At 36.3% G+C, this 24,644-nt stretch overlaps 1 protein-coding gene across 1 annotated transcript in view; it reads left to right on the top strand.

Moving 5' to 3' along the window:
• The window catches only part of TOPAZ1 (testis and ovary specific TOPAZ 1), a 42,550-nt gene that overhangs the window by 8,737 nt on the left and 9,169 nt on the right, over nt 1–24,644 (top strand). Inside the window, exons 4-16 of the mRNA XM_075705849.1 lie at nt 2,335–2,402; nt 4,784–4,914; nt 6,947–7,008; nt 9,353–9,465; nt 12,144–12,229; nt 12,954–13,091; nt 17,534–17,597; nt 18,705–18,856; nt 19,069–19,161; nt 19,432–19,547; nt 21,041–21,107; nt 22,136–22,310; nt 23,796–23,896. Coding sequence (XP_075561964.1) covers nt 2,335–2,402; nt 4,784–4,914; nt 6,947–7,008; nt 9,353–9,465; nt 12,144–12,229; nt 12,954–13,091; nt 17,534–17,597; nt 18,705–18,856; nt 19,069–19,161; nt 19,432–19,547; nt 21,041–21,107; nt 22,136–22,310; nt 23,796–23,896 — 1,366 coding nt within the window. The remainder of the gene's footprint in view (nt 1–2,334; nt 2,403–4,783; nt 4,915–6,946; nt 7,009–9,352; nt 9,466–12,143; nt 12,230–12,953; nt 13,092–17,533; nt 17,598–18,704; nt 18,857–19,068; nt 19,162–19,431; nt 19,548–21,040; nt 21,108–22,135; nt 22,311–23,795; nt 23,897–24,644) is intronic.

Here is a 24,644-nt window from a genome sequence, read left to right as displayed (position 1 = left end):
AGTGTTCAATGGTAACTCTTAGCTACTGTGGATGTGTAACTATTAGTGTGGCTCCATTTTGTTTGAGCTTTGAATTTAAAACACCAAGATGTGTTTAGCCAGTGACACTTTTCACCTTTGACTGACTGTGACCTTAAAAGCTGGAGGGGTGTTTTTAGTTATGAAAATCCAAGGATAATAATTTTTGGCTTCCAAAATTCAGATTATGAGAGCACGTGTCCTTCAAAAGCAGAACATACTGGTCACAACAGTGATTGGGGTCCAAAATTCAAATAAGGCTTGGGTTTTGGTTTTGTTTTTTTGGTTTTGTTTTGGGGTTTTTTTACACAAACTAACAAAGCACCCAACAACCAAAGAGGCACCTAACATTGCTTCATATCTCTGACTTAAAGTTGTCTAACTACTGTAATTGTGCTTGTGCATGTGCCCAGAACTGATGTCTCTGAACAAGTAGGTTTAAGTAGGGCAAGCAGGTCCTGTCTCTTAATCCAGGAAGATTCAGAAAAGGCTCTGTTATGTCCTAAATGGTTTGATTCAGTTAGCGTGCTCTGACCTTTAGGATGAGTAGGACTGGTTATTCCTCTGGTGGTTGCGTTTTAAGGAGAGAAGAGTGAGTGCTGGTCATTTCCAGGCATTAGTTGCCAGTCATCAGGAAAGGATTCTGGACCTGCAGCCTGAATGGGGCAGTGAAACTCAGTTTTCACATATGCTTGTTTGCCATTTTCTATTGCCTTCCCCTAAGTGAGTCCCAACAGTGCAGGTTTTTTAATCAATCATCTGAGGTATTTCTTTCCTCTCATGTAGGGAATCTAGGCACTTAACTCTAATTAGCATCCAGTATGTCTTTTCTTCCCAACAGAACTAGTAGGTTCAGTGGATACCTTTGAAAGAACATCAGCAGCCATTCTTGCTCTTAGGAGACTTCTGCATTTTACTGTTTTCCTTTTGAATAAAAAGCCTAAACTTGAATCCATTTTTCATATGCAAAATAACAAACTGAACACTGTGGTTTGTGTAACTTGTGCTGTAAAGAGACATTTGTTTAAACTTAATCAGCAGCATCATGCAAGAGCATCCCACATTCTGACATGGTCTAGTCTGTCTCCATTTCTAGATCTGTAAAATGTGTTGACTTCTTCTGGTTCTGTCAGTGCTCCTAGATTTGTCAGGCTGGTCAGCAAATGCCAAGTACTGTAATAAATGTAGTTTTCTGTATGTGTTTTAGGCACCTTCTTTACAAGAATTTATAAAGTGCTTCTGTAACTATTTCACACTACACAATTAGCAGAATCTGGTAAAGATTTGGAATTGGCTTTTGACTGGAATATGAAGATTTCAGTCTCTTGATGCTATTAAATATTTTCAGTTTTAAGCAATGTGTATGGAGATGACAGCTTTGTGGAACTGTCTGCACTGCAATTTTACAAGAAAGTCAGTCAACTATTGTAGGCAAAATCAGACTTTGCATTTCACATAAAATGTGGGGGAGAGAGGAACTAAGCCTACAGAGAGCCTGCCTCTAATAACAATCCCTCTCATCTCTGCAAACTTGCTGTAACTTATTAAACTCCACTTCGTAATGTATCTCGTGTATATACATAGGTATCTGTGCCTGAAGGTTTGTATAGTTCCAAGTTACGCATACTGGGGAACTTTTTCATTTCCACTAAGTTGTTGCAAATTTTCATTGTTCCGTTTTACTAGGCAGCCTGCTGTCATTATACTTGGTGTCATTCATCAAGTATGAGCTTCCAAAATCTGTGATGATGATGTCGTTGTTTTAGATAATCTGTATACAATATTTTAATATGTATTTTTACCTTCTAGGCTTTTTTTAAGGAGAAATAGGTTTTTTTCCAACTTATCTTTAAAATAGGTGAAGTAAGTATCTTTCTATGAACAAATGTTTTTGTTACTGTCTTTGAGATTCATTGTTGTGCAAATTGTCTTGAATATAAAATTACTATAAATCACAGTTTGTAGAAACTGATGAATTGGCTCATTAGCACAGTATTTCCATAATTTGCTATACAGAGGAGATTTCCCTTCTCAGTATTTTAGGCAAAGGTGAAATGAGATAATGAGCTTTTACTGACAAATTCTGGGATTTGAAATGTCTTGGTTTTACTTCACATGTTTAGGTGTATATCTGTAGGGATGGACATAAGAAAGCCAAAAGAGTGAGTTAAGAACAGTCTTACAACAGTGTGTTGTACATAAGGATTCTGTCCTTAGATAACAGTATTACTGAGAACTTTAATTTATGTAACTGGTTAGATTAATTCTGCTTTTGTGCAAGATGGAAATCTTAAATACACTTTTTGTTCAAAACAGACACATTACCATACAAGAATCAGGAACGTCAAATGATACTGAAAATTCCTGTGATTGGGTGCTAAAAGGTAAGAGTCTTTGGAGATTTTTGAATGCGTAATCAAGAGAAGAAAGTAACCACCGAGATGTTCAGTGGCAAAACCTAGGCTTTCCACTTTCCACATAAAATGAGAATGTGTCAGTTCACTAATATCTTTCTATTGTAACAGTGATTTGTTTCCTAATGCATATAAAATGGATGTCTTTTGAAATGGTACGAACCTGACCCTTACAAGGAATATCTACTTCTGTGTAGTACTTGTCTGTTGGCAGTACTGGGGTTTTTTGTTTTGCTTTGGTTGTGGGTTTTTTTGACATCTCTCTGATATTTTAGGGAAGGGGTTCTGTTAGTTGATGAGATGATAGTAGGACACTGAGTACCGTGCTACTGCTTTGGAGTCTGACTCATAATCTCATTTGGTTGTTCAAGAGAACAACCAAGTTGTTCATCAGCAGACAGTTTTATAATACGTGTTTTCCCAGGTTGTCCTTTTGGTTTTTGCAGATGCTATGCCCATTCCTCTGACAAACCTTTTTTTTTTTTTTTTTAAGGATGCTTAACTTTTTTTTAGAGAAGGATACTTCTGACTTAATGGTTTTTTCTTCCTATTTTAAGCAGAACAGTCCAACTAGGCAGCATCTGAAAGTGATTTGTTTTGTTTTCTACAGCTTGCGTACAGACCTACTATGCAAGGTATATCTGTTGTGGAAGTTTCTCTTAGATAGGTTGGAGGAACAGGATTTTGACTTTGAACAGAAGCACGTTACTGACACACTGGAGAAGGCACAGAGTGCTGAGACTGGTTTTGAAGGTTCTCGGTGTTTCCCTTTCTGGTGTCAGTAATCTGTCACTCTGCCATTATGTGTTGAATTTGCTGCAGGCTTGAAAAGTGTCTGTGACAGTACCTCTTATGCTGTTTTTTCATATTAATGTGTTATGTTCATGTAGAAAGAGTGAGTGGTTTGGGCAGATGTAGCCTCGTGGAGAAAAAGGTGTGAATAGTGACTGTTTGGGGAGAGAAAGTTTCAGGCTTCAGTGATTAGAAGGCAAAAGGTAATGAGGGTTTAAGAGTTCAGACACCAAGAAATAGGCACAAGTTCCCTGAGGAGGAGTAGGGAGGAGGTACACAGTTAGGCCTCTGGTGATACAAAGAGCCAGAGGGGCCTGTGCGATGGCATCTGCAGTACTGAGGTGATTGAAACCAAACCTGGGGGCAAGTCCTGTACTATTTAGTAATTTCTGCATTTTTGTAGACTGTTTGTTGTTTTACTTCATGTTCTAACAAAGTTTGAGGCTAAAAGTCTTTGGGTCTTTTTGTGGTGCTTAAAATAAAGAAAAAGGTTTAAGTAGGTCCTTCTTCCTAGATCTGAGAAACTGAGGATTGCATCACGCTCTTAGATTAATATGCACAATGGTAACTTATGTTTGATGTATGACTTTTTAAAAAGACAGAACAAAAGAAAGGTGTCGTCTGGTTTTGGTAATTACTGACAATTTCCGTATTTCTTTAGAAATACATATTACTGCTTTGGTGTCTTGTCTTGTGTAGTGAGGTCACAGTGGCTTGTCTCAGTGGCTTCACAGTCTAAGAAAGGCAACAAATACTACTGTTAAGGTATTCTGGATGACATCAATCCGCTTCATCTTTCAAGTGGAAATCTATGTTGTATTCAAGCAGATGTGTCTTGTACTGATGATCATATAGAGATCAGTGACTGTAAGATAAAAGCCTTTCCAATAATGATATGATATCTGGACAATGCAGTGCAGTTGAAATTCATTCATGTGATCCAATGAAATAGTGAATTTCTCTTCTATGCAGAGCTTTGCTATTGTGCCTGAGCAGCTGCTTCAGAAAGCTGCAGTCAGGTGTTCTGTTCATTTCCTGTGGCATCTGCAAAAGGTGCTGAAATTTCCTGACACTGAATTCTCATTGAGTTTACTGTATTACGGGAATTCAGAGTTTCTCAGAGCTATCTATATTTAGTTCAGGATTGCATCATGTCATTACGATTAACTTAGCCCCTTCTCCAGCGAAGACTAAGTCTCCATTTGCTTAGCAAATTACCATACATAACTTTGGCTGTGTTTTAATGATGAAGCTTAACTGAATTTATTTCTAAAATACTGAATTCAATATTATATAAATAAACCTGTTGTCCTGTTCTACAGGGACTATTACAGAACATACATCTTGGATAGAATTTTAATTGCAGATTCAGTTTAATCTTTATTTGAAATGGTTCATGCTTTAAAGGTGAAAAAATTTTACATATAAATTTCACATTTAGAAAGTCCTAGGAGTTCTTAAATGTCATTAATATTAAGGCTTTTAATATTTAGGAAATAAAAGTTTTGTTGTCTCGTAGCATGGGAAACACATAAAGTAATGTGTTTATACATTTTCAGCTAAAGATATTAAAACCTACAACTCCTCCAGAGGAAGCAGTCCTTTGGGAGGTGTTACCAAGGCCTTTCTTGAAGATGGGCAACTGAGAGAACTAGATAAGCTTTTAAAGAGTTTTGACGTGGATGAAAAGGTACTGAGAAATCATGCTTTCTGTCACTAAATAGTTTAAGAAATTACAGTCCATGTAATTGGATAATTTTAATTACTAGTACTGTTTTATCAACAACATTTTTAATTTCCTGTAATAAAAGGAATATTTGCATTTCACAGATTATTGTGCTATTGACAATGTAAGTTTTGCTTGACAGAACTTGTTCTTTTTACCTTGTCACTAATAATTCATCTTCAAATTTGAAATGAAACAAGGTACTGTTATATCAGTTGTTACAGTAGTTCTGTATTACCAGTTGTATGAAAATTACTGTTCCAGTGAACACCTAAGACTACTGCTGTGCATATGTGACATTTTTACATAACATACCTAGTTTTAAAAGCTGGTGTTAAATGCTTCTCATCACACAGTCTCAGAAGGATGGGGTGGTGTTGGAAAGCTAGGGAGTTGCACAGCCATCGTACATCCGAGGAGGATCCTTCTGTGGCTCATTACTTGGGCAGACAGGCCATTACATTAACATACTGACTTCCTGGCAGTTCAGAGGGAACGTTAAGCCATTTTCATGCTCACTGACTTTATCTGACCTTTCTACCCTTTCTGTCCTCCTTCCTCTAGATAGTAAGTCTAGGTCTTTTAAGACTTGCTGAAGTTTTATACTATTTACTTCTTTGATAATGGATTGGAATTTACATCTCTCTGCCACTCAGACATAGCTGCTGATAGCATTTACTGTTTTCCACTACTGCAAGAGTGGATAATGGTTTTAACTGGATAAGTTAAACTGTAAAATTCACATGGCTAAAAACTGGTAAGTAACTGGTAAGGTAATCAGACAGTAGGGAATCAGTTTCCCTGGCAGAATCATTATTTAAAAACAGAATAGAAACATTTCCTTCAGCAGATGGAATTGGGGCTGCTAACATGTGATTCACAAAGTGAAGAGCACCATTTTGTTCCCTGACCTCTTAGAGAGGATAAAAGGGTCTGTCACATAGTATAGGTTACTGGAGGTGGTGTACTTGTTGCAATATTGCCAGGTCAGTCCCAGTTGGACTACTTCATTGTGTTGTGGCTTTATAAAATCAGTGTCCTAATGTTTGCTTTTCTGTGCTGTGTTGGACAACAGTAAAGGTGTACAACTAATTTCACCCAAACCTCAAGCTTGACCAAACTTAAGCCACAAAATACATGCTACAGCCCTAAACCTATTCCTGTATGCGGATGGAAAACTAGCTGTGCAGACCTGGGGAGGGAGTGGAATGGCAGAACACTTGTTGCAAGTATTTTATCGTTTAGGGTGATTGGGGGGTTTTGGTTTTTGGATGGCTTTTCCAACTACTAGTGCCGTGAGAAGGACAAAAACTAACCATGGAGAAAACCCTAAAAATATTTGGGGAACTGGTAAAATGAAGTTTGGAAATCTGAGGAGAGCATATCCATCTCTAATTCTTTGGCTATCGTAAATTTGTGATATAATGGGAAATTCAAGTTACTTCATGAATAGTGGGCAAAACCAAGCCGGGATTCTGTGACTTTATTCAGTATCAGTCCTTTCAAATTCTCACCCCCAAATATGTTAGGTGCTGTCTTTTTTCTCCATATCTTTGGGGATTTTTTACCTATACACCATGGTGTACAGCTGAGCAAAAGCCTTAGATTTCTCTTCAGTACAGCTTTAAATTTTCATTAAACTTGATAGAATGTCTTTTGTGGGTTTCTACACATCTGTCAGGCACAGTTAAAATTGGGCAGTGGGCCTAAAAATTGCTGGGATTATCAGTGGGAGCAAAGAGAGGCGAAGACAATCATGTCACCTTTTTTCCAGTTAAAAATCCGTATTTTAAAGATCACAGAGTATAATGGCAGTGTGTCCATTTAAAAAGATGGTGTAAGAGTAACCCTACAGTCCAAATTACAGTTTTTACAGTCAAGACTGTATTATCACACCTTCCAACAATCACTAACAGTTTTAAGTCTGTAGTGTAAAGTGTAACAGGCTTAGTAGTGCTTTGCTGTATCTGAAAGTACATTTTAAATATCTTCACAGTTCAGGTTTGCAGATGGAGTGCCTGATGTTAAACAAGAAAAAAAGGGTGACGCTGCAAAAAGGTATGTATACTGTGTCCTTCATGTAACCTGTGATGTTCCCCAGTTACTGTACAAATGAAATGTGATGTTTTTACTGAAACACCATCACCATTTTAATTCAGTTTTTCTATGTTACTGTGACTATGTGATGAAGAAAATAAATATGTGAAATAATATAATTTCACTGTGCAAAGTACAAGACAAGTGTCATCATATCCTGACGGGACAATAGAGGTTATTTTGTCCTCTGGGTGCTGACGAAATATATCCACTTTATGCCAGTGTCTCACCTTGGCATCTCAATGTGAGTATAGCATAAGATAAATTTCCAGCCACAATAGCATTTACCAGAACTTTAAAAAAAACAAAAAAACAGTGAAACTTACAGCTTTCTTTTCTGCCTCTTTGGACTTTCTAAACTGATGAAAGAATTGAAAGATCTCATTCAAATTCAGGCTGACAGATATTTGAACAGCAGTAGAAGGCGGCGCTTAAAAACATGGCATGTGGAGTTAGGCACATGCTCTACTGTTCTGCTAGCTTCAGGCTGTGCTTACAGTGTTTATTGTACATATGACTTAAAGTGTCAGACTTAGAAACTTTCATTCGACATCAGCCCAAAAATGAAGCAGAATAAGACTTTTTAGAAAAAGTATACTTAACTGATGGAATACTTAAGTAATTAGAAGAAAAATAACAGATATTTCAGAGTCATTTTCACAATAATCAAGAAACCTGAGCTGGCATAGCGGAGGGTATTGCTTTTTTCCAGTACCAGTCGCATTTCTGTGACAGACTTGAAGTGTACCAGAAGTCTGTTAAATGGAGAATATTGCATCTTTTCATTAATCCACTAGAGAGCTCCAAGCTCCTCCTCCTGGTAAAATAACCATTTAAATTTACCTTAGTAGCATAAGTAGGTTTTTACGCTATAGAATAAGTAGATTATGCTGGATAAAATACCTTTGCACAAGTGATACTGCATTACTTCACTTCCTTAGTTGAAATGCAGCACTCTCTGCGGTTAGAGAAGAGGCATTTACTCCTTCATTTGGAGTCAAAACTATTTTCTCTAGTTTTACTCAAAAATGTTACCATTGCAAAGTTTCATCTAGAAGAAAACATGCTCTTACTTGGCAAACTCTGCTTCTAGGGATGCTGTTACTTAAAAAAAGAAATTGATTGTAGAGCTATATAGTTTACAGTTCCTGGCAAAATTGTGTGTAGTTTCCCATCTAGGTTAAAAAGAGAGCTGAGATTGTTACCCTGAAGGGAAGCTGCTGTGAAAATCCTGTTGTGTCAGATCCGAGGCTGACACCGCCAAGAAGCATAAAAAATATTTTACATGGCAACTTGAAAATTCTGAGTAACTAGATCTGCAGATTTTTTTCCTCTGAGACCAGTACAATACATTGCCTAGAGAAGATATTAATATTGAAGAATTTGGGTTTATAGATAGAATTTATTCTTCTCTGCCATAGCATTTTTATTTCAAACTGTGTTAAAAACAGCCTGCACTTTAGGAAAGATTTGAATTGTCCTGGGTATGAGAAGTATTAAATAGCTAGAATGTGCCCCTCATAGGGGATAGCAGGCCTATTTCTGTCTCCAAACAGCAAGCAGGCTGAAATGTCCTTTGTACTGAACCTAGATTCTTAATTGAAGGGGGGAGGGGAGGAAGATCTCATGAAAGGGGATTGTTTTCTTCTGTGGCTTTATTTACAAATAAGAAAGAGATCACTAAGTGTTTTGCTAGCAATATTTGTAGCTTGTTTTGGAAAACATCACATTTTAGTAGTTTAATTATCTGGCATGTACACATTTGGCAATAGTTAAAGGCAGAACAGTCTTTAATTGGAGTTCCCTTTGAAATCACCTAAATCTTCTGCCGAGTAGAGTCAGTTATTAGGAAAGAACAGTTGGCTCTTCAAGTGTAATTTCAAAAGCTTTGTGGATTACTTCTTTGGCAGATATTACATAACAGACTACTGAAAAGTAGATGCTTCTTAAAGGGTGACAGAAATCATCTCAGTCTTCCTGTCAGCATAGTGGGGAAAAAAAAAATAGAAGTGGTTCACGGGTGCCTTTTTTACTTATTTGTTGAATTTCATATAATTACACTTTAGGACAGAATAATCTCAGCTAAGATCATAATCAGATTGGACCAGGCAATGAGAGTAATGAAAATAAAGTTGTTGGGACTGCTAGCTATTTAAATTTACAGCAAGTTTTTAATTGTTGTGTGAATTGTTGAAGAAATTCTCATCTTCTATGCACTTAATCCCCCTTTGTAGGCATTTTGTATATGGGAGAAGCACCTGTTTAATTTGGTTAAACAAACTTTTGTTTCTTTAAGACTCAACAGTGACTGTAAATGCAAAGATCTTGTGAGCTGTGAATTGCTATCAGGATTGCCATTGCATCCCCCGAAAGTAAATGTCCTCAGTGAAGCTACAGTGATGAAACCCCAGAAAAATGGTATCGTATGCTGTATTGGTGAACCCTCCAGAATTTATTTTTACATGTGTTTGTGTTTTATTTACATATAAAATCTTAAGGAATTTGTTCAATTCCTAAAGGCATTGGCTGGAATTTGTTTTAGCTTGCATATATAGAAGCAAAAATGCAAGCTCTCATATGATAGGTTAGTAGGGTTTTTTGGGTTGGGTTAGGTTTTTTAGCAGAATCCTATTTGGTAGGGTCAAATAGCAATCATTCTATCTTGGTATTTATGGTTCTCAGATACTTCAGTAGTACAGCAATGCCTGCATTCTTAGTATTTTGACACAGTGTGTTTGAGCCATGTTATTGGCAAATAACTTGTTTTTCTTTATTTGTGGTCAGAGAACAGGACTGCAGATTTTCTTGGTTGGTTTTTATCTGTCAGCAAAACTTGGCTAAGGGATTTGCCCACCTTGTCAAAGGTCCAAACTTTGTTGTTTATGCCAATTCAAATGTTTCTGAGGCATTCACTAGACTGGATCAAGGAGATGATCTAGATTTGATAAGGAGCATGTCATTTTGACTTGGTATATTTTGCACCTGGGACAGGTACCTCTTAAGTGTCTCTGCTACCAGAGAAATTATAATCATAGAATCATAGAATGCTTTGAGTTGGAAGGCACCTTTAGAGGTCATCTAGCCCAACGCCTCTGCAGTGAGCAGGGACAGCTTTAACTAGATCAGGCTGCTCAGAGCCCCATCCAACCTGACCTTTAATGTTGCCAGGGATGGGGTCTCCACTCCCTCTCTGGGCAACCTGTTCCAGTGCTTGACCACCCTCATTGTAAACAATTTCTTTCTTATATCCAGTCTAAATCTATTCTTCTTTAGTTTAAATCCGTTATTCCTTGTTCTGTCACAACAGGCCTTGCTAAAAAGATTCTCCCCATCCTTCCTGTAGGCCCCCTTTAAGTACTGGAAGGCCGCAATAAGGTTTCCTTGCAGCCTTCTCTTCTCCAGGCTGAACAACCCCAATAATGTAATGGAACCATAGTCAAAGTTTCCTTCTCTTTTTCTCTGCACATAACAGCTCTGACTTTCAGCCTTAAATGAATGCATAGTTTTATTTGGCATACAAAATAGAGAAAAACAGGAATTGATTACTTATGGATAGATACTGCGTTCTGTTTCTTTGCAACAGCTGTTTTGGGAATTAATGTTTTTAGAATTATTGGTTAATGTGGATGTTTATAAACATGGATTTCCTGAATTGAGATCAGTGGCAGAGGTTCTTGCTTAGTTTCAAATTATACTGCTGGTCTGAGCTTGTAGAACGATTTTATCATCATGTCATTTAACAATATTTGCAGGAAGTGCAAGAAACATAGATTGTATAAAAAGCAACTGTGAAATACATCTATAGGCTACGGTACTTTGAAATTGCACATGTCTTTGTCCTTAAAAGTGTGTACACCTTCTGAAGAGTTCTTCTAAATCTTCTTTCTTAAAATCATTTGAAATGGTTGGCAAAGCTAGAGTTTCTGTGCTAGGAGAGGACAAAATAGCCTTTTTTTCCCCAGAACTGTGTAGGCAGGATTGGCTATTTTGCTTTAGTGCCTGCTCCCCTATGAATTTGACATACAGTCAGCAAGGAGAGTACAAACTGTTCAAAGGACCTGGTCAGAAACTCTTTGTTGTGGGGATGGCAAGAATCTGGAGGAAGGACTTCTGAGCTCAGGTTCCCGGTGGCATTTTTCTGCAGCTAGTGGTTGACCATTTTCTCAGCCTTTTTCCTGTCACTAAATTTACCCAGTACTGAACTTACCAAATTGCCCACCATCACTGGACAAAATTACGCAACTGTGACAGTATGTAACATTTAGATATTTAATTGTTCTACATTCTGTTTCTCCTTCCTATCCTGTGATAGTCCTCTCTGTTTAGAAAGACTAAGAACCATGTACCTAGTGCAAGTCCCTAGTAGAACATGCATCATTATTGGATGCTCTTTAGTAACTATAGTTTGTCAGAAAGAGCTAAGCACTCTGCCTCTTGAATACCCAGTTCTTTCAAGGTGCCTGATGGGAACCCTAGAAAGCAAGGCATTCAAACGGTCTTATGTCTCTTCAGATATGGAATTGAAAATTTCAACTTTTATCTTCCGTTAACTTTATTCATTTTTCAGAGAAAGAAGTCTGTTACCAATAATAATTAAAGTTCTAAAACCAAGTTTCATGGTTAAGAAACCAGTAACTTACATTGGACTTAAGCTTGATATTGCACTGCTTAAAACATGGAGTATGAAAGGTTTTATTTCAGTTCTGGAAAAACAGTTTAAATTTATGGCTAGCGATGTGGAAATGCAAAGATTACAGATAAAGTGGGGGTTTTTTTCCTTTTGAAATTAAAACCTCTGGATATTTTTATTCCATGTCTTTTCTCATCTCTGTAAGTTAGATTAGAAACCTTGGATAAAGTAGTGAAGTTTTTAATTTAAATGTGGTTACTCTTGAAGTTTGTGTAAGTCTCAGTTTTAGGATAGTTAAGAAAACTGTAGCTTAAATTACTGGCTTTAGGTTGTATTAATCAGATTTTCATTAATCATTGCTATAACTTGAACTATAAATATGAAGGAAAATAAGATAAATGAGAGTGGTTTCAGTATGATTGGTTTTATTACATGATCCATTTATTGCCCACATTCTAATTTTTAGATTACAGATTTTCAGGAAAAAGTCCTTTACTGCCATTGCAAAATTATGGAGATTTTGAGCCATGGAAGATGGAAAAAAATGCAACTGTAAGTTGTTAAAGCCTTAATGATTTCCGATCCTTTGGCACTAATTTTGTTTGGATATTCAGACAATTCTCCATATATCTAGTCAGAAATTATGAATCTGTGTATGTTTATGTTTCTGCTCCTCTAAAGATGTTATCACTGAGTAAATACAATTTCTGAGAACAAAGTCAATGATGAGGGGACAGCTATTCACAGTGGAGCTTTGTTGATTTCTATTTCCAACTTAAGCAAAATCAAATAATGCTTTTTGCTTTATTGTTTTTGTGGACCTGCAAATCAGACAAGGTTTCACATGTTTAAGACAGACTGCATTATCCATTATGCTGGGCGCTGAAAAAGGGTAAAGGAAATTGATGCCCCAGAATTCTCAGACTGTTATCCAGAGCCATGCAGGAGTTTGTCACCTTTCTTCCTCCTCTCTACTCATTGTCCATCTCATTTAGCAGTTCTTGCATTCTTTCTGTCTGTGGTCTTCAAGACAGATTTTTGTTGTGTTAGACACTAGCATGACATGACGAGGGATTGATCTTGGTCTGGTTTGAAATGCTGCAAATACAGAATAGAGATGAAGGTTGTTTCAAAGGTTTAATTGTAGATCACATATTTTTTGCTTTTGTTCATAATTTGTAGGTATTTTGAAATTCTCAAAAAATGAGCACGTTTGCTTTCAAAAAATATTATCTGTCGGGTTTTTTCTGTTTGTTTTAATTTTGATTTATTTTAGGCTTCTCATTCAGTCCAGCGGATCCTCGAGATGATTGAATTGCCCCGTAAATATTGCAGATTTTATTTCATGACTTTGCGTGGGTGTGAAAGAGCAAAATGTTGGTTTTGGCATGTTCCTGAGCAAGGGGATGAAAAGGTAAAGAGATTTATTGAAGCAAGGAACGGATTGTAAGTGTGAACACTTTTCAAATGCAAAACATCTCCTTTGTTCATTTATATATGGAAAGGGAGTAAATTTCAGAGATTGATGGATCAAAGAAATGTTCAGAAATTCTTCCTCTCAAGGGTTTTAAAAAAATGGTAGAATTTTGAACTAGTAGACTTTTTAAGAGAACAGACATCAGCAAAAGAGCAAGAATTAGGCTGTATGAATATATAGTAGTAGAATGGGGAGATTCTGAGATATTCCTATCCCAAGCATTGGAGACCTGTAAGCAAACCCAGATTTTGTATGTATTCTTAAAGTCAAAAGCCATCTATAGTGTATTACTTTCTGCCAGTTCTGTGCAACAGGGGCATGTTTGTTTAAAGATGCTGTAATCTCCTTAAATGGAGCAACAATTCTCATAATATTTGCAAGCAAAAATGCTTTTCCAGTGGTGGGCAAAGTAGATGTGTTTTCAGACCATTTAACAAAGAAATTATGAGTCTGTAATACTTCCAAGCACTGTGCAAGGCAAGCTAATTCTGCTGTCATGTAATAATTTTGGAATTGGCTGTATGAAACCAAGACTTAGGTGGTTCTACAAGTCACGTGGAAGCAAACAAAACCATTAAAACAACTAAACAAAGACAAATGCCTAAACTTGTCCTCATCAGGTCTTACAAGATTTATTTCTCATCTACCACCTTCTTGGTATGAGTACAATTTTATCATCAGTGTCAGTAAGTAAGAAATTACAGAATCAAAATGTAGAGAATACCTTGTAATGAACCTATTAGACATAAATGCTAAAAAAAAAAAGGTAGCATCTAAAGGAGCTTATTCATTTCCTTGATATCTTAAATATACTGTGTCAGAGTTTTTAAAATACATCAGTGTAATTTGGTTTTATTTTTCTTAATGTTTTCTCTTTTCATTTTTATGTCTCAAAAAAGAGCTTTTTTCTTTTTTTCCCTAATGCTTTTTAACCCCTTTGAAAATTTATATGACAGCTTAAAAATACTGAGATCATTGAGAGTAATTCTGTATCGGATGTTTTCCCTTTTCCTCAATTGTGAAGTATCTTTGGCAGGCTCTAGTGAATGTCAGTAATTTTCAGCTAGTTTGTACGAATTATCATGGTTTGTAGTGCTTCATTATATACAGACACATTAAACATTAAATTATTTTCCTAAAACTATTAAAAATCCATTCCATTTGATTTTACTTGTGGTGCAGCACTCCAGTACACTTACTGTTCTGCACACCAAACCTAGCCTAACTTTCTTGGTAGTCTGGAAGTATACTTTGGGGTTTGTGTGTTTGTGTATTTATTTTTTTTAGAACTGTGCATTTAGAAATGATAATAGGCCAAGCACCTCATGGTGGCACCAAAGTACATAGATGGAAGACAGGTAACAAAGTCATCTAGTCAAATGCAAGGAAAGTAAATCTCTTTAGGATCCTTTATGCAGACTGGTAGTCCACTTGCTTAGCACTGTGTTTTCAGTGATGATTGTTACCAGAATTTTTGAAGATAAATACCTTTCCCCATAATAGATATTCCTTCCTTTTCATTAAGTAACTGGTTGATGCTTTAAGGCACAATGTACTAGGATTTAACACTCTTCACGGTTATGGTTGATCACACAACGCAGCAGTGATTTAATTAATAAAAACATATGTTTTGAAAATTAGCATACTCTTGAGCTCAGCAAGTTCTACAAGTTACCAGGTTTTATGTTTTTTTAAAAGATGCCTTTAATTTCAAACAGTGAAATCTCTTGTATTAAGCAAAGTAAACAAAACTATTTAAGACTGTTTTAAATAGTCCCCAAAGTATTTAAAGGGTGGGATCTTAACAATGTATCAGTATGTTAAGGGCTGGGGGGGGGGGGGGGGGGGGGGGGGCGGGCAAAGAAGATGAAGCTGGACTCTTCTCAGTGGTGCCCAGTGAAAGGACAAGAGACAGTGAGCATACATTTAAATTACAGGAAATTTGGTTTGGCTTGAATGACACTTCAGACTGTAGCATAGATAATAATTGCGCAGTTAAATAAGTGGTTTGAAAACATGTCCTTATGCAAACTGTATTTCTCTGATTTTATTTTAGCTTTGTGCACCTTACTCATTAACATTTCTAGACTTGTATCCACTGAAGAATGTTTACTTTTTGTGACTTCTTACTCTGTTTTTCCTTGATCCTATGAACCTCTAACTGGAAACAAACAGGATATAAAACAGGGAGATTTCTGTTTTCATTAATGTAGTCTTGCAACTTCAGGGCCTTGGATATATGCTTCTGTTGTGTTTGTTTTTGGGGGATTTTTTAATTTGGCTTCCTAAAGAAATGAGACTTAAAGTTGCACTCTCCTTTTATTACTGTCTCTAACCACCTTTAAATACTTTTTGAACCTGTTGTTCAGTTTCAGCCACATTTAATATGGAGTGTATGTCTCAAAGATCCCACAGGGTTCATAAACAGACTCTCTCGTAAAAAGGATCCTGTCTTTGATCTCACTGAGCAAAGGGCTGCAGCATGGGGTTTTCCCCCTTACTAAAAGTCAGAGTGCACACTGACTGGGAGATGCTGAAGGATTTAATAAATTATGGTGCTTGTTCTGATTTAAGCACCTGTGTGTTACTGTAGTAGAACAGTGTTTTACTGGACAGCAGGTTGCTTGTATGAGATACACAGCCCTTTGTTATGGTTTTCATTAAATTGTCATGTTAAATGAGTTGTGGAATCAACTGATAGGTGATAGAATAGTGTGATCTCTACTACCTTTTGAAAATGGGAATTGTGTCTCTCGTACCTTCATTTGAAAACTATTATGGTTATCTCGAAATTTAGAGATTCTCACATTTTTACATGGTCTGTAGGTTCAGTTACACCTTTTAAAATTGAAATGACTAAATCAACTGAAGCCTCCTAGAAGCTGTAAATGAATAACACATTTAGTTTCTTTTATGAATGTAATGTAACATGTCCCATGATTAAATACTACTACAACTGGATTTTCCGAGCAATTTCACTAATACTTGGAACAGTCAGAGCTCCAGATGCAATCTTGGCTTTTTTTGGCAGTCAGTCCAAAGGAGGAGGAAAACAGATTCCAAAAGAAAGCAAACTAATTTACATACTGTAAGCATGTGCGAAAGTTTGTTTTGGAAATGCCCTCAGCCACCTGGGATTGTAGACTTGGATTAAATGAGTTAACCCATTGCCAAGTGACACTGCATATATATTAATGATCAAAGATTCTACATGATTTTCTGAAAGGTATATCTTAGACTATAGTTCAACAACATTATGACATTTTCAAAATAAAACCAATAAGCTTTATTTCTGTTCAACACACTTACATGTACAATTTTTCTGTTCTTTGACTTGATGATCTGAGCAGGTTAATGATTGTTTTAAAAAAAGAAAGCTATCTTGGCCACAAGCCAGTATCTTCTGCTTTGGTGATAATTCATTTGCTGTGTAGCAAAATCCATGAGTGGATCCTGTCTAATTTTGAAGTTGCATGTGAAAATAAACCTGATTCAATTCTGTAATAGCATGACTACTGCTTTAGGGTGTTTTCTATCTCTTGATTTTTCATTATTTCACAAAATAGTATTAAATAGTGACCCATTTACGTTGTTGTGCAGAAAGACTGTAAATGTTCCATAAGTGACAAAGGTGTCTGAAAGGGTGGGTGGTTTTTTTCCTAACTTGGAATTCTAAGATTTAATCTCAGTAGTCTTCATTCCTTCATCTGCAGAGATGGAGTAAGTATCACAAGAGATGTGTAAGTATCACAAAGCTGACAGCTTAAGATGTTAAGACAAGGATGTTCCAATACCAGATAACATATTAAAATATCTAGGTGTGGATTTTTTTTCAAGTTGGTCTGGGGTAAAATGGTTCATTAAGTCGAGTTAGTTCTGAGTTTTTTCTTCTGTGTCTTTATAAGCAATTCTTTGTGATGATTAGTGTTACCAATTTCATTTCTAGATGATTTTTTGACTTCTTAGTTGGTACATTGATGTAATTTTTGTTTATCATGTTTTCACTTTCACCTTTTTGCTTCCCTTTCTCTGTTTGTTTACAGTCTGCCACATTTATACTAATTCCAAAGTAACTACATTTTCAAATCCTTTTTTTATTGTTTGCTGTTATATACACAGACATGCGTGCAGTTGTGGTCCCAGCAGCTCCTTTCCCAAACATTTAATCTACATTTTTTTCTATTTGATTTGCTGTCCTTTTGACAGTGCCTTTGCCTACAGACACAATTACCTTCTTATACCATTTGTCAGTATGTGTGGGTTAAATAGAAGCAATGTAAAGCTCATTTCCCTCTAGAACTCGTATTTGTGGGTAGTTCTTTTGTTTGGCATAAACTGAGGTAACATTTTACTATGGATTTTTTTTCTTCTTTTTCTAGATTTGCATGGCAATACTTAGGACATACATTAGTATCAAAGAATCAGGCCTTCTAAAACGTGCAGGTATGATACAGTAGTAGCTTTTGATGTATCTTTGATACTTAGCTTGTTTACAGCAAATTGAATAAGCTGTCAGGAGGGAAATGGGTGCCACTTCAACAGTGAATAAGAAGTTCTGATTTCAAAGGAATACATCCAATCCATGTGTTTTCATGTTCCAATTTCCTACTGAGGCTAGGTATTTAGATACACAGTTATCTCAGGAGGTTGTTGTAAATCTGACTTCCACGGAAAATGAACTTAGCCTGAATGGAACTAGACTTGAGAGTAGAAATGAGTAACTGGGGCAGGGGAGAGGTTTAACAGAACCAAAATTTTGTTAAGGCACTTCTGAGCACGCTAACCAAACATCACAAATCCAAAAACTTTAGAATTAAGCTCTTGAAGTGAAGTGCTGTTGCAAACACCCAAACAGCTTTAGTTTAGTCTTTTCACGTTACCATATATGCAAACAATTATGATGTTGATTCAGATGCATCTGAGCTTTTGAGTTCAGTCAGAAAGGGCTGAATTTTACTCTGCAGTGTCATTCCTTTTGTACCTGTCCTAAACAGTCTTAAGTTTTTGAAAGCTTATTGGAATGTAGCACAATGTGAACGTGGGATCCAGTTGCACCCTGTGTAGTAATGTTCCCATGCCAAAATACAGAGCATTGTAATGCAGGTAACACTGGGTACCAGCAGGCTACAGTATGTGTCTGTTGAGGCTAGCATTGGAACAGGTTGTAAGACGATCCACCATGATAACACTGCACTTCACTTCCTAGAGCTTCATGTCTGGAAAAGCCTTACTACCTTGATGCGCCTACCAAATCTAACCTGGTTTTGTGTGTTTTCTTGTGTTGCACCAAATCAGCTAAGCTTTCTTGGAACCTACAGGGCTTATGGTGTTCAGCTTAATGACATGAGATATTTCAGAATAGTCGGTCTGGGTCTAGTAAGGTTAACACTGTATTCAAACTGGATCCTTTCACCCATTTTTCTCCATATCCCTGTCCCATAATATCCTGGATAATTAAGGGTTGTTACACTGCATTTAAAATTTAAGGAAGTAACTTGTTTAAATAGCATCAGTTACCCCAAAGTGAAATTAATGTACTTGCTTTTCCAGTCCAAATATTTGTGAAATATTACAGAGAAGTTACTCCTGGTGTGGCTTTTGCTTCTCAAGTCCTGAATGATCTTCTCATTTCTTTGCTCAAGAGGTGTTTGTTGCAGGAAGTATTTCAGATACTGAATGTCACTGTACAAATCAATACACTGGTAGGTGACCTTGTAATATTTTTAAAATCTTTTGATCCATAGTTTCTTAGTTTTTTGAGTACTATGCCATTTGTAGTAATAAGTTTGTTTTTACTTTGGTAGTCAAATCTTGGGGGGAAAAAAAAGCAATTCAAAAGTTCCTATTATAAAAACTCTAAGCTGTCTAATTGAACAGAGTTGCAAAACTGATTGTGCTTTTTTGTCTAAATTAGCCAGCTGTAGATGTGCTTCTGAAAGTTTTTGAGCATGTGGCTTCTTTGCATATAAGAGACGCTGTGCCTACATTAATCAGTACCTTTTGTAAGGTATGAGTTTGATTGTACTACTGCTCCTTGTTGGAATTTCTGAAATACCTTGCCTGTTTTAAAACTCAAACAGATCACTTTAATATTATTTCAGTACTATTTTTTTAAAGTTATATTGTGACTAGCTGAATTTATGGTACAGGTTTCCATTTATCCCTTTTTGTTGACTGAGACTAACTGTGACGTGTTTTTCCCACTGTTGCTTGCCACTTGCCTCTGGATCACAATTTTTTGTATGCTTACTTTTCTTCACCCTGTTTGATATTACAGCTCATTGATGCTGGTATGTTGCTTGAGTTTGAACATTTTGACTATATCATTAAGTTCCTTCACCAATTGCAAGTTTCCAGTCAGGAAATAAATACTGTTTTGAACATAAAATCCAGGTATGTCTTTAAGGAGCTATTTTATAGTTATATCTGTCTAGTCCCTTCTTCAGGTTCTATTTTTATAAATTTATGTAAAAACATTAAAAGGCAATTAGAAAATGCAAATTTAGCGTTTTGGATGAAAATACTATGATATCATGCCTAATTGTGTTTTAAAGTGCTGTCAAGCTACTGTGCTTCCAAAATCAAGGATTGATAGGTCAAAACTTAGATTCTGACCACAGTTACGATTAGGTTTTTTCCATATTGATCATCATTGTACAATCTGTTCCCAGCTGCGCTACAAGTTTATATAACTGTAGTCAAATTAGAAACAACATGGTTTAATATATCATTTAGGCCTGCATAAGCAAACAGTACTTCTGCAATAAACAACCCTTCTAGGCAATACGAGGATTAGTTATAACCTGAAGTAATTTTCTAGTTTCATGTACTGTGTGACTGCATAAACACTTGTGCCGATACAACTAGGGAGGAGGGTCATTTTTTAAGTACTGCTGGATTATGCTGAGGAAAATGTGAAATCACAGCCCAAATCTGTTCCAAAACAGTTGATGTCTCCCCATCACTTGCACAAGATCGTGATCCTTTTTTGGTTTTTGTATCCTCTGCATCGTACACGTACACACAAGTTGAGAAGCTAAATTTGCGATTCATAAAGCAACCTTTGATTCTTAGAGGAGACCAAATATGCAGCATCTACTGTGTGAAAACAAGCCATCACTGTTTCAAGTGAAAGCACTGTAGAAATTATTTGCTGCTTTTCATACTTTTCCTGTAGAGTACCTTTCAGCCACGGATCTTGGTCTTTTACCAGTGCAACTTACCACACATGTTGGAGGTAAATTATATCACTTTTCAGATCAGGAATCTTAGCCACAAAAGGAATGACCCCTTCCAGGTTGCCTCAGTATGTGTGTGTTTTCAGCACAAACTGAGAAAACAGCCTGTATCTATGAAGACTGAGCAGCTGTGCTACTTCAACTACATGTGTTAGCTCATTGATGTGTAGGTTATGTATTTCTACATGACAGCATCGCACTGGGTAGATGTATCCACTGTTTCAGTGGTGGCATCAGAATAAAATCGTATGCTCCTAGGTATTTGAAGCTGAATAGCACTTGCTTTCATGTAATTAACTTTTTTTTTCACCTCTATGTCAGAAATACGTACAATACAGTTCTGCATTTACTTAATGGATTGCAAGTCTTATTAATACCTTTCCAGTTACATTTCTACTGAAACAAGGGAGTATTTTCTGTGAAAATAGCTCTGCTCAATTATTTGCTTAATACATGTACTGACTTCCCTTGGCATGATTGTAAACGTGTGTGGTTTTTGGTGTCCAGTTTGCATAGTGACTAGTAAATAGGATCAAAAATCACATCAGTTTTTAGTTCATACATGATAATTTGTTGATCACCTTTTGCTAGTGCATAGTTCCATAGGATGTGTTAAAATCAAGTATTAATATTTTTTTCTTATGGAAGATTTCAGGAAAGACATCTTGAAAAGAACTGGGTTTTTGACTTCAACTTGGCAGTGGCTGAAATTCAGGTACAGTATGTGCATTCTTTAAGCCTGTTGGAATACTTAAACCATTACTTCTTTTAAACATACAATAGTCATTTCTATATCATTTAAATTTAGTGGGCTTTATTATTAAGTATATTGAGATGATGATAACAGAGCCATGTTTGGGAAAGATGAACGTGCAGGGGAAAACTGTCTTTGGCTTTTCTGTGATGTCAGTAATTTAATTTACATTTACATAGTTACAGTTTTTATCTTGGTTTTGCATCTAATTCAAAGATTTTATAATTTTAAGCAGTTATTTCCTATGCCTTACATTTGTCGTGCTTGTAATTGGTGGTGGTACATCATTCCTCACCAAAGAAATTGTTTTACATAGCAGGTAGAATTCATATCTGGTATAAAAAGGTACAGTTGTAAAAGGCTGTAATTGGCAGCACTAAGAAGGTATTTTAAAGAATAAGGAAATACTATAAAAAATTCTTTAATTGGACACTTGCATCTTTCATATTCAAAGGCAATTTACTTACTGTGCACAATTATAATACAGTTTACATATTATCATGCTGACTGCACAGATCCTGAGACCAAAATTTAAGAAGGGAAGAACCAGGACTGATTTATTTTTTAATGCTTTAACACCAAAGTCATCAAATGATCTGGCAAGCAAAAGACTAATTCATATAGAAACTAACAATCAATTTGGCATGCATTGTGGGGGGGGGGGGGGGGAAAAAAAAAGAGTAAAATATTGGATGAATGCCAGTTCTTAAATAGGATGAATAAGTAATGAGCTTCCCCATTTGGGGTCATGACATAAATGGAAAAAGGATTTTGGTTTCTTGAGGGACAAAACTGATTAGCAGTCCATGCAAGTTAGGCAGTATGTAACTGTGCCATATTGAACATGGAGATTCTTGGCAGTAGTGTTTCATCTGCATCTTTTTTCTGCTTTAAGTCTATCCCATGTGTATCTCTTGAATTCCAGTGTATTTTCTGTTTGGTATTCTGGAAGCAGGTTCACTTATATTTATCCTTTGCCTTCTTCCCAGCATTGCAAGGAAAAAAGTGATTGGACTAAGCTGGGAGCTTTGTATGTGAATGCGAGAATTGGATGTGAACATTTTGATGATCTTCAGAAATTGTCTTTATGTATTGCTGAAATACTAGCCAGAGATTGTAAGGCAGACAGACCAGGAGTTCCTTTTTGTGATTTTGCTGATGCAGGTAAAATTAAGATGCAAAAAATGCTTTTTGTTCATCCCTATTCTTTGTAGAGTTTTTAAAAGAGGTAAAAAACCAAATTCATATACTGTTTTCTGAATATTGGTTAATTTTATATGTTACAATATTCAGAATTTCTTGAGGTGCAAATACAATCAGCTAAAATGCTCAATAGAAGCCATTTTCTAGTAGAAGTAAAATCTACAGTGCTTCCACTTAAAGTCAGAGAAAGTTCTGAAAGAAGAACATTTGAGCTTTGTGAAATCAAGAAGAGAAACCAAAATTGGTGGTCTTTTAATAAGAATGTCCTATTCGCAGGACAAAGGCAAACATATTTAAATATTGTCATGTGAGTTGTCACAGTCTTAACAGCATAAATAAACTTTAGAGCTGTAAATACAGCTATATGTATTTGTATATTTCAAAACACATGGAGCAGGGTTACATCATATATATCACTTGTACTTTTTTTGGTAATTTACATTTTCAGAACTATTTTATTCTCTAAAGAACCAAGAATTTCTGCAAGGGCTGGGTCCACAAAACACCTAATTTCTTAATAGCTCTGGCAGGTTTTCTTACCCCTTTCCTCCCTATGCCCCTTCATTTACATATCTGTAGCATTCTTCCTAATAAGTTTGCAGAAAACTGAGCCTCAGTGAAGTGTCAGCAGGTTATTAAAGTGTTTTGTGATGGATGACTCAGATCTTTTTCAACCTGTATTAACTACTAAAACATGATGAATTTTTATTCCAGATATGTGACATCACCTTTCTGACCACAGACTTTCATATTATAAAACAGCTATCACAGCTTCCAGTTGTGACAGACAGAAGATTTTGGTGGGGCTTGGAGCATTGTCTTCCCTAGAGCAGTGGTCTCCGAACTGATAGGCACCTCTACCAGCAAAAAATTTTTAAACACTCACCCCCAATTTACTTATTTCTCTATAAATTACATACATGTACTACTGCACTAATATATTAAGTACATTGTAAAATGTACAGAAAAATAGAAATTAAAAAGATGAGATAAAGAAGAAATAAACACTACTTTTTAAAATATTTTATTTATTATTTTTAATGGTACAAAAAAATATTTTCTTCCCACACCTGAATGGATTGTTGTGCTCACACCCCACTTTGGAGACCACTGCTCTAGAAGACCAGCAGTGCTTCCAAAGCAGTTGTATAATATGGTTAGAAAAACTTGTAATTGCTCAGTTCTGTAATTGCCAACATTTCTTCATGGTGCCAGAAAATGCAAAGCTTACTTTACAAATAATGATGTTACTGATTTATGCCATTAGGTGTCTAAGCATTTTATGGATAAACTAGACTACTATGAAGTAGTGCCTGAATAAACTTTAATGGCAAATATTTCAGAAAGTATATTTTATATTTTCACAATGACCGTGTTTTTTCAAGTGTGTAATTTCTTTAAAACTGCATTTACATGTAAAATTAAAATTATTTTTTTTCTTTCCAGTAATAAAAAAATCACAACATAATGAAGCAGACAGAATTTTCATTGGAAGGATTGGGATAAGTGTAATGTATTCTTATCACAAACTATTGCAGTGGATAAAGGTATACTGGACTATAGGAACCTGGTGGGAAGAAAGAGAATGAGTCATTTCTTTTCTAGATGTTAAACTGTGTTTCTCTAGTTGAATGGTTAGGTGTGCCACCTGCCTCCCCACCATCTTAGTACTTCTTAATTGTCCAGCTGGATCAAAGCATTTTATTGTGCCTTTCTGAGCAGTAGTCTTCTATAGAGCCCATCATAACTTTGTCTTGCAACCTAGAAACTTGATTATTCAGGTTCAGCTTTTGACTTTTCTGAGCTAAGGATGAATCTGGATTAGGAGACAGGTCTTCCTGAGATTCTGGGGTGAGGTCTGATGGGATTGTTTCCCAGAAGTGCCACTTTCTTCTGTCTGGCAATACTGCTGTATTCTAAGAACTCCCAACTCGTGCAATATTTACAGAAGTTTCAGTGGGCCCTTTCCTGCACTGACACTTCTGAACCTGACCTCAAATGGAATGGATAAGGCCAGGAAGATAGAAGAGAAGCATAGCAAGGCTGCTGCTGCACTTGGTGAACTGCTCATTCCCCAGGATGTCACTAGAAGTGCTTTCCTTCCATTGAACCTAGGGTTCTGAGTTCTGTGAATCTTGCAAAGACTCGGACCCCACAAAGAAATACCCTTTACAATACTTTCTTTGCTGTCAAACATTACAAAGGGCCAGGGTTAAGAGACTAGACCTCTCACTGGATGTTTTACACTCTTTAGGGCTCATGCAGTATTGATCATAAGTTCACTGCAGCAAGTGT

The sequence above is a fragment of the Pelecanus crispus genome, chromosome 2, assembly GCF_030463565.1.
Source record: "Pelecanus crispus isolate bPelCri1 chromosome 2, bPelCri1.pri, whole genome shotgun sequence".
NCBI classification, from domain to species: Eukaryota; Metazoa; Chordata; class Aves; order Pelecaniformes; family Pelecanidae; genus Pelecanus; species Pelecanus crispus.
Note: the sequence above shows the minus strand (reverse complement) of the source record. Positions and strands in the feature narration are given on the sequence as shown.